The sequence below is a fragment of the Andrographis paniculata genome, unplaced genomic scaffold (genome assembly GCF_009805555.1).
Source record: "Andrographis paniculata isolate CXL003 unplaced genomic scaffold, ASM980555v1 Contig89END, whole genome shotgun sequence".
NCBI lineage: Eukaryota > Viridiplantae > Streptophyta > Magnoliopsida > Lamiales > Acanthaceae > Andrographis > Andrographis paniculata.
The window spans coordinates 1,918,952-1,929,446 of NW_026137627.1; the positions used below are offsets into that span (position 1 = coordinate 1,918,952).

General features: G+C 34.5%; 1 protein-coding gene across 1 annotated transcript; it reads right to left on the bottom strand.

Annotated features, from left to right (window-relative positions):
• Window positions 1-1,523: 1,523 nt before the first annotated feature.
• Window positions 1,524-5,126, bottom strand: LOC127243050 (probable galacturonosyltransferase-like 7). The gene has a single exon (XM_051262891.1). The coding sequence runs from the start codon at window positions 4,593-4,595 to the stop codon at window positions 3,504-3,506; it is 1,092 nt and encodes a 363-aa protein (XP_051118848.1). The 5' UTR covers window positions 4,596-5,126; the 3' UTR covers window positions 1,524-3,503.
• Between the last annotated feature and the right edge of the window lie 5,369 nt (window positions 5,127-10,495).

The window sequence follows — 10,495 nt, forward strand, 5'->3', positions numbered from 1 at the left end:
TCAAAAAATATTATTCATTATATATTTTAATTTAAATATTACATAATACTTTCTCCGTGCAACTAAAAAATATATATTTATTTTTGCGCAAAATTTAATAAATTAATAGTATTTTAATTGTAGTAGACCGTTAAAAGTATTGTGTAAGATAATGTTGTCCTTATTTTTTTGATATAAAATTAATAATGTGAAAAATAAATGAAGAGTATTTGTGAAGAAAAAAAAAATGGGATATTTATGAATATATATTTAAATAATTAATTGATAACTTTATAATTCAAAAATAAAAATATATATACTTTTCGAATGAACAAATTATTTCAATTTAATAAATATAAATTCAAACTCATAAAACATAAAAACACACATGTAAAAGGGGTATTTAATAATAATAATAATAATAATAATAATAATATGGTTTACAGTGGAGCAGACAAAAACTGACCCAATACAAACTAATTAGGTTTGGCTAAGGATTTTGACCCGATTATGTATAAGGGTTGATACGAACCCGACACAATAATAAATGGGTTGGGTTAGGGTTGAGGCTCTCAATTCGAACCCGACCCGATAACCCGATTATAATATATTAATATCAATTAATATATTTATTATATATTGTATATAAAATAATTCTAATTTTATAATTAATCTACGTATTAATTTAAACTAAATTCAATTTAAAATAATCTAATCTAATTCACTGTACATATTACACTAAAGCCGACAAATACTAACATAATGCAACAATTCGAAAAAAAATAATTGGATTTGAATCAAAGATTTTGACCTAATTATGTATACGAGTCAACACGAACCTAACATGATAATAAATGGATAAACACGAATCCGGCACTATAATAAACGGATCGAGTTAGAGTTGAATAATTTAAATTGTTTAAAATATTCAACCCGATATGACTCGACCTATTGTCAGGTCTAGCTTACAACTTAGACAGTGGCAGGGCGATCTTGGATTGAATATTGTCTAATACACTGTGCAACACTAAATTAGGAGTAGGTGTAGATCCCCGCACCCCAATAGCTTCATAAACAAAAATGTGGTGTGTGTAGGTCCACAGGGGATGGTACATAAGATCATGGGTTTAAACTTATGCTTTCAAATTTTATCTTACACATAATTTGCCTAGTATAATTTATTTTATTGAATCTAATTTGCAAACTATTAGATTCAATAGAAATTTATCCAATGCGCACTTGTCGAATAACAGTTACAAATTTTTTTGTTGTATAAAAAAATTTGGAGTGTGCGTGAGTGTGCGCTTAGCTCTAGAGATTGAGGACTGAACAAGCCTTTCTTTGGGCTCTGCTTCTGCAGACATCTCAATCTAAAGAAAAGAAAAAAATGTTAACATAAGTTCAAAACCGCTCTTTACCACTTGGTCTAAGTATAATTTATTTAGTCAGCTATGCCACTTAGTTTTATCTATCACGCATAATTTATCGAGTATGACATGTCTTTGACTCGAAAATTATCAAAAATGCACAAATAGCTACGGATTCCCAAATTATTAAAAAATATATATATAATTTATTTTCATCCACAATTCATTTATTCCAGGTCACTTTTGTGTCTCTCTCTCTCTGAAACTATAAATGTAAGATTTTGTCAGTGGGGAAGATCAAAGATACATAGGAATACTTAAAATAAGAAGTGTGTTGATAGCACTTTTTATACTACACCTATGTTTAGTTTAAGTAATGTGTGCACAAACACACACTCCCTACCAATATGAATGAATTACCTACCCTCACGCACACGCACACTCATATTCTCTTTTTATGTGTATATATATATATATATATTTTATATGATACGTCAGGGTGTAACTGAATATATAGCCTTCAGTTCTGGAAGATACTGCACAGAAATTTTTAATTAGGAAACCAATAATTGCAAGAATCATAATATCTTGTTATATGATTAGTACAACAATTGAGAAGAAACTAATAAAGGTGAGGCCTACTACTGTAATGTAATTAAGATGCTCATGTCCCTATCACTTATAATACTTGCTAATAATATCATTAAACTAATTTTTAAAAAAAAATAAACATAATATATACACAACAACAATAATATTAATAATCACATAGTAGTATATTGCAAACAAGAAGTTAGATGTCATTAAAATAACTACAATAAACAAAGTGTAATGGGAAAAAGCTGGCCACGTGTGGTGCCAGTCAGGCCAAAGGGCATCCATCCCCACCCCACCCCCACCCCCACCCCCCCTTATACATACATTTTGACAACTTTGGATACTCACTACGCAACAATGACATTGACAAGGATATTGCATAAACCCTTTTTCTTTCCTACTGTATTCACGAATAAACAAACAATGAATAATTCTACTGACACAATAATAGTATCAGACATATACTGAAGAGTGCCATTAGAAACACAACAGATTGACCTGAAACTGCAATAATTGATCTTAGAAAGTGAAAAGCCTTTAGCAATCCAGCAATAATTCAATCCTAATGTCTCATGCAAATAAGGGAGCAGCCCCAAAGAATGACAAAACTTATTATGAACTATTTTAGAGAGAGAAAGAGAAAGAGGTAGGCAGGCATACTTCTCATTCGTTACCAACCCTCTTCCATATGCCCAATTTAAAGAAAAGAAAAAAACACATAAATATTTTCATGAAAAGGTGAAGGAATCATTCCTAGAGCAAACATATATGCATAAATACATGTCTCTAGATTTGTTCTAAAATTGACTGACATTAAATGTAATAATTGGTCGTACTATAAATTTGATTAGTACGATCAATATCAGATTGAAATTTCGAATATGTAATCAGCAGCTCCTGCCAACTATGTCCAGCTGTAATGTAATGTAGAATAGAGCCACTGCCATTACCACTTATCCCACAAGATATTTTTTAATTCAATAAAACAAACCCTAACCCTACCCTACCCTACCCTACATACATACATACACACACAGACGACAATAATTAATCCGACAACAATACGGTCACCGCAAGGGGCTATTTCGTCATTTCAGTCCAAACCAGGCTAATTTTGGACATATATCGACCAGCGTCGGTCTTCCCAAGTATTTACCATTTTTCTACCATCTACACATACGTATGCACGCACGGTTTCAGAAAATATATGCATATATAAAAAGTGAAATTTCTAGTAGCCAGAAGAATAAAAAAAATTATATAATGTGGTGTGCCGTTATTTCAAGCTTCAATTTTTATTTTCGAACAAAAGAAATGTTGTATATATACATACAAAGGAAGGGAGGCTGCCAGCCAGCCGGACAGCTAATAAGTTAATGATAATAAAGACGAACAAAAGGTTCAGAAAATAAAATAATACTAATTCAAACAAAGAAGAAGAAGAAGAAGAAGAAGAAGCATGATTTTAAATCAAGGAAGAAAAAAATTGGAACTGTATAATAATGGTAATTGAAGGAGGAGAAAATGGGGAATAACTGAAATCGACTTACCAGAACAAAATTAATTTCCGTACAGGTCGAACTGGGCCCAGACCGAGTCGAGCGGGCACGGCTGCTTTGAGCCGAGCCGGAGCCATGGCTTGCCGGAGCCGCTCCAGTGAAGCAGGCTCACTGGACCGGGATGAAGGTCTCTGCAGCTACCCCGCACATTATCTCCGCCCAATCCATGCTGATTCCACCTGTGCTCGATTGGCGCCACGTGGCCGGCGAAGACCAGAAGGAACGGCGGCAGGGAGCCGAGCTCGTAGATCCGGCTGCCGCTAGTCTTCTGTACCTCCATCCACTTCTCGATGCGACGCGTGTATCCGAAACGCCTCCACTTGGCCAGATCTATGACCATCACGCCGGTGTTGAAATAGCACGGCCGGCGACCGGAGAACACGCCGGAGAATCGAGAATCCGTCCAGAAGTGTCCGGTGAAATACTTGGTGAAGTTCGCGTGACAGTACTCCGGTGCGCCGATGGTTCTGTTCCCGAGCGTCGTGCTCCAAAGCTTCGAAATATCGTCGACTACAACCAGATCCGAATCTAGGTAGATCACTCTGGTCACGCAAGGCTCCAACATATCCGCCAAGTAGTTCCGAGCGTAATTCAATGGCTGTTCCAGAGCCTGCCTGACGGAGCTAGAAATCAGACTGCGAACTCGCTCCGGATCGAAATAATACACTTGGAACTTCAATTCCGGAAACGTCGATCGCACTAGGGATTCGAGACCAGTTTCTGATACCAGGAAATGGAAAAAAACGCTCTCCGGACACTTGGAATGCTGAAGAATCGAATGGACAGCGGCGATTGAACCACGCAGATATTCAACATCCAGAGTAATCGCTACGTGAACCAGAGTCGGATCGCAGACGCTGAATTTCTCCAGGCTCGACGAGCGGCGGCATTCACCGGCATTGCCAAATGCCGGCGCTCTCCGGAAGGAGAACTTATCCAAGGAATGCGCGGACGACGATGGCAATCGTAGATAAGAATCGAGGTGAGAAGATCTAATTGCCTCCGCCGGCGGGAAGGACTGAAGAGAAGGGGAGAGAACAATCATGACCATAGCCGCCGAGAAAAATCCAGAAAATCTCATTATCCACAACATTGTCGTTCCCTTACAGATTAATTTCCGCTTTCTTCTCCGCGATTTGGAATCCAAACAATCCGTCGAAACCGTCGAGAGCAGAAAGGCTAGGGTTTCTCTAAGCGCGCCAGAGTAAGGATAACACAAAAAAACACCACAAAAACCAACCGACCAAACCAACCAACCAACCGCAAAACAAAAATAAACAATCCAAATCCAAATCCAAAACGAAAACAAAAACCAATTACCAAATTGTGGTCTGCTTTTGTAATTCTAACTTCTCTCCAATGGCGTACCGTGTTGAAGAAGCGTAGTTTCCATCGGAGAGAAAGCCGAAGAATCTAAGTATCAATCCATATCCAGAAACAGAAAGCTCAAAGGGAAAAGAGATTCAAGGAGTAAAAAGCAAAAACAATGGCGATTGGTAGCAAAAGCCTGGGCGGTGCTAACATGCGCCGACGGGCATAGCGGTCACTCACACGCCCTCTCTCTCTGTCTCTCTCTCTCTCTCTCTGCCCTGTTATAATAAAGGCCAAAGCAGAGAGGTGATTTACACTATGACACCCTTTTTCAAAGCCTTTTATTTTCCATGTTTATAAATTAAATAAATAATTACACACCAACACAAAAATAACGAGCCGACTATGGATGTTTTTTATTGTGGTTTTTTTTTTTTTTAACAATTTTTATAAAATACTAACTTCGTACTTTAATAATTTATTTTTCTATTATCTTACAAATATCCATCTAATTTACAATATATTATACAAATATCGTTACATTTATATCATACGATACTAATAAGGTTAGTTTAGTCTTTTTACCTTTATTTCTACTACATCCCAATATAATACTAATATTTCTACAACTCCGTGAAAAAAAAAATAGATAGATAAATATGAGACAGAGGAAGTATCAAATTAAAATATTTGGCAAAACGGTATAAAACTTACTTGTGATTTCAAAAAATTGTATTAAATTCTTATATCTCTAAAAGATTTCATTATAATTTCGTAAACTTTGCACTTAATTCCTCTTAACGCTATTATTTAAAGTTGTTTGACTCAATGTTTCAGAATCTTCATTTATAAACTTTTTAAATTATAAATGCACATATTTTTTTATATTTAAACTCAATGAACAGTAAATATATTTAGAAATAATTGATTTCTTATAGTTTTAATAATTTTTTTTTTACTATTCTTTACTGTTAAATATAATAGAAATAATATATTTGTAATTTTAGAGATTTAGAAATGAACATTATAAAACGTATTGACAGTTTTAATCTATATAAGTCAAATACCGGTAATAAGGATCGTCGAGAGGATTAGAAGTATAGTTTATAAATATATTGAAAAGTTTGAAGCAGTTTTGAAAATACAAATTATTTTGTGCAATTTCATGAAAAAATTGATAAAATTTTTCGCACTTTTGTATTTTTTATTTTACAATAAAAATTACTTGTTTTTCGTGCATATTATATCACAATTTTTATTTTTTTATGTCTTATATCTCATATCATTGTTTTTTTCTTAAAAAATGATTACATACTTAAATTACATCTTAAGTTTTAAAAATTATAGTTTTTAAATTTTAATTATACTTATTATTTATCTTAAGTTAATTATTTGTATTATATTATAATTATTTTTATTAATATATTTTTAATTATTTATTAAGTATATTCTTTTAAATTCATATATTTACAATAACTATGATATTATATCAAATGAAGAAAGTATATATTTTTTTGGTAATATTATATAAATATTTACTTTTATATCCGTATCGGAAAAGAGCATCGTTTGCTTTTCGCACATGAATTTTTTAATATTAGTATTATATTGATTTATAATTAAAAAAATTGTAAAAATACTCTTATTAGATTGTGTAATATAAAAGTAATAACATTTATATAATATATTGAAATTTATAAGGGCATTAATTATGTTACTTGGTCATATAATTACTAAATTATGCAATAGTATCTTTGTCTTATGGCGGACAAAAATGAAAAATAGTACTCCATCCGTCTCATATCTATATATCAATTTGTATTTTACACAGAATTTTAGAAATAGTAGTATTATATTGGGATAAAGTAGAAATAAAGATAAAAAGATTAAATTAACCCTATTATTATTGTATGATATAAAGGTAATGACATTTGTGTAATATATTGTAAATTGAAAGAGTTTTTGTAATGTTAGGTAAATAGTACAATTACTAAAAAAAAATTGATACTTTGTTATAAGACGGACCAAAATAAAAAATAGATTGTTAAGGGTTGGATGGTGTATCATTCTCATGGAACACAAGGTGTATAAAAATAATTATTTTCAATTCAAAATTTTAAATTTTTATTACCCTCCGTGCCTTAAATAGATATATGTTTGTTTTTTTTACGAAGCTTAAGGTATATCAGTATTATATTGATTTGTAATATGAATAAAATAAAAATGATTAAAATAATCTTATTAGTATTGTGTCATATAAATATAATAGGATTTATGTAATATATTATAAATTATAAAAATATTTATAATTTTAGATAGATAGTATAGTTACTAAAAATAAATAAATAAATATTTTATTACGTGAAAGACTAAAATGAAAAAAAATAGATAGTTATCACTGCATCAAATGCTATGCAACCAAACACACCCTAGTGTTGAACATTATCCATATTTTATTCTACTACTATTTTATTTCAATTGTTATATACACACAATATTATCGTTTTATTGTTTTATTATATACCATATATAAATATTGTCTAGTCATAAATTATTGTCATTAAATTAGAGCGTCTTTATTTAATATTTATGATTTATACATTTTACTGTAAATGTATGAAATTTTTTAAAAGTATTACACCTTCCGTCCCAATACAATAGTCTTATTTATTATTTTTTTTTGTTTTAAAACAATAGTCTTATTTCTATAAATAATCATATCATCGTAAAATTACCCATACTTTTTTATTTTTATTACACAATTGTCACTGCTTTTTACACTAATACACTCACAAGGACAAAAAGATCTTTTATCCATACTTTTTACCAACTACCAATATAATATCAATATTCTTTAAATCTCGTGTCCAACCTAATTAAGACTATATTTATGGGATGGAGAAAGTAGAAAATATTGTATATTTTTTTTCAAACGTTTTAAATTTGAGACTTTGAATTAGTTAAAATATTTTTAGACTGTGTAAGTTCTTAAGCTAACATGAGCGAACATGAAATAATATGGTGGAGAGAGAAAAATATAAGAACAGTTATTATAGAAATCACATTGCACATGGTTTTAGTATTTATAGGTGAATATATATATTTTTTTTAATTTTAAATATAAAAAATATATAATTTTTGTTAGAATTATTAATTTTTGTGAAAAAGTAAAATATATATACTAATATATTGTGTTAAGATATAAAAAATTAAAAGTAAAATGCATAAATCATAAATATTATATAAAGACGCTCTAAAAGTATTACAAAATATTGTACTCTCTCCGTCCTGTTGGATGGTGGCCTTTGCTTTTTGCACGTAGATTTTTTAATATTAGTATTGTTGATGTAATTTTTCAACAAAAATAAAGTAAAATTCAAAGATATAGAAAATATCCTTAAACTTGATTAATTAGTGCCTGAGATTAGGAATCTCTAAACACTGTATGGTACAGAAAATAAACTGGAAAATAAAAGACTGAAATTTAAAGTGGTGATCCCCAAATCTGACTTTGCTTTGTTGAAGTTGATTGAAGATGCCTTGCCAAATGATGATCCAAATCCTTAAATATTCTTTGAAGAAAAAGTTCAGAACCGTCGTCTGGTCAGTTACCATAACCGTTGTTAACCGCCCCAAAAGTTCTCTTCTATTGACACGTGTGTCAACCGTTCTACTACGTCCGACCTTCAAAAAACCGTTCGCCAGTTGCAACTTCCTCTAACCGCCCCAGAACTGCTCTCTCACCCGACCTGCACATGCTACTTCACTTGGTCCGAACTTCGTATCACGTCCTGACCTCAATGCCCGACTTGCTTCTTCGCCCGACATCATTTGGGCCGACCTCCGCATCAGCCGCCCTCCGTCTTTGACCGACTTTAATTGGTCCGACCATGGACCAACCAAATGTGGTCCCGACCACGGACCAACCGACCGGCTCTATTTGCCTTATCTCTTTAGAAGGACAGACTGTCCTCTGGACAGACTTCCGCATCTGTCCGTACCTCTTCCTTGCCCGACCTTTCTCTTGACAAACCTTCGCGTCTGCCCGACTTCGTCTTTCACCCGATCTACGGTTTACCCTACTTGGGTACACCCTTTTTCAGACTCCGCCCGACCTTTCTTCCTTCCCGATCCTTGCATCTGTCCGATTGCACCCTACTTCTGGGTCATTTAACTTATATCCAGACCCGTCCAGAATCCCACTGCCATTATTTATTATTATTATTTTTTGTACTTAACAATAAGCCTCCTCCTCAAGACTCCTAAACATCACTTTCAGTGATGTTTTAGGAGTTTGCAGGTCAGCATCTGAGGCTACATAAGCCTCAGATCCGACCTCCATCTTCTGAGGCTACGTTGGACCCGACCTCCATTTATCGCGGACTGGTGGTGGTCTGCACATTGATCGATCTTGCACTAACATTGCTTCAGCATCTCCCCCCTGACGGAAGTCATGATTATTTTCTGTAAAAAAGGATTCTAACCTTCTTGCCGTGGATGCTAAACTGGCCAGATCTTGAAAGTCGTGGGCTGTCAGGGCCTCGCAAAGTCTGGTATGCATGTTCCTGACCACCAAATTGGTCATTTCGCTTTCATTGATCATCGTAGGACATCGTCCCTTCATCAATCGCATCCTCTCTATGAATTGGTAGCCGGTCTCTTCCGGCATCTGCGTGATCTCCAGAAGGTCTATCAGTGAGACTGTCGGCAGAGGATTAAAGAACCTTGCATGAAAATCTGCCTCTAAATCTTCCCAAGTTTGCAACTGTCCAGGCGGCAGACTGGCATACCAAGAAAAAGCTGTTCTTGTGAGCGACAACCCAAACAATTGTAACTTGTGAAACGGATTGTTGCCTACTTCTCCCAATTGAGCCGTGAAGCGACCCACATGCTCAATGGTAGAGGCTCCGTCTTCTCCCGAAAAAGAGTAGAAGTCTGGTGGCCTATAATTTCTCGGGAGAGGATGATCGTTAATGATCCTTTCTGGAAATGGCCTCTGGTAAACCGGCCTGTTCACCGTTTGCGGATTCATTCCGAAATGCACCCGCAGAACTTGAGCAATATCCTCCGGATCTACTCTGGGTGGAATATGGTCGAACACTGGAATGTGATCGTGAGTCTGACCTCCCAATCTTTCTTCTCTGGAGAAGGCTGGTTCGGCTGGGATGGGATTATGAGTCTGTCCCTCCAACCTTTCTTCTCTAGAGAAGGCTGGTTCGGTTGGAATGGGATTATGAGTCTGTCCTCCTAATCTCTCATTCGGCTGGGTATTATCAACCCTCGGTCCCAAAGGAACATTATCTGGGAAAGTTAGAGGAATCTTCCCCATATCTGTTCGGTTGAAAGTTGTGACGCTTGGAAACGTACTGTCAACGTACGTTGGCCCTGCAAACGTTGATCCTGGAAAAATCGCCTGAAAACGAGCATGTGACACGGCTGGAAGCATGTTTGGATACAGGGTGAATCTGGAGAATGCCTGATCCACCATGTTCTGTATTAGATTTTGTTGTTCACGCAACATGTTCGTTTGTTGCTCACGCAACATGTTCTGCATAACCAAAGTTTGCTGGTTGTTCATTTGTTGAACATAAGACAACCAATCGGTAGGTGGTGGGGGAATCTCCCCTGGATTTGGCATGACTGGTGGTGAAACATTTTCTCCCACCGGTGCTGATGATATTT

What these genes read in the sequence shown, in the direction of transcription:
- LOC127243050 (XM_051262891.1), bottom strand. Translation starts at nt 4,595, where the DNA reads ATGTTGTGGATAATGAGATTTTCTGGATTTTTCTCGGCGGCTATGGTC.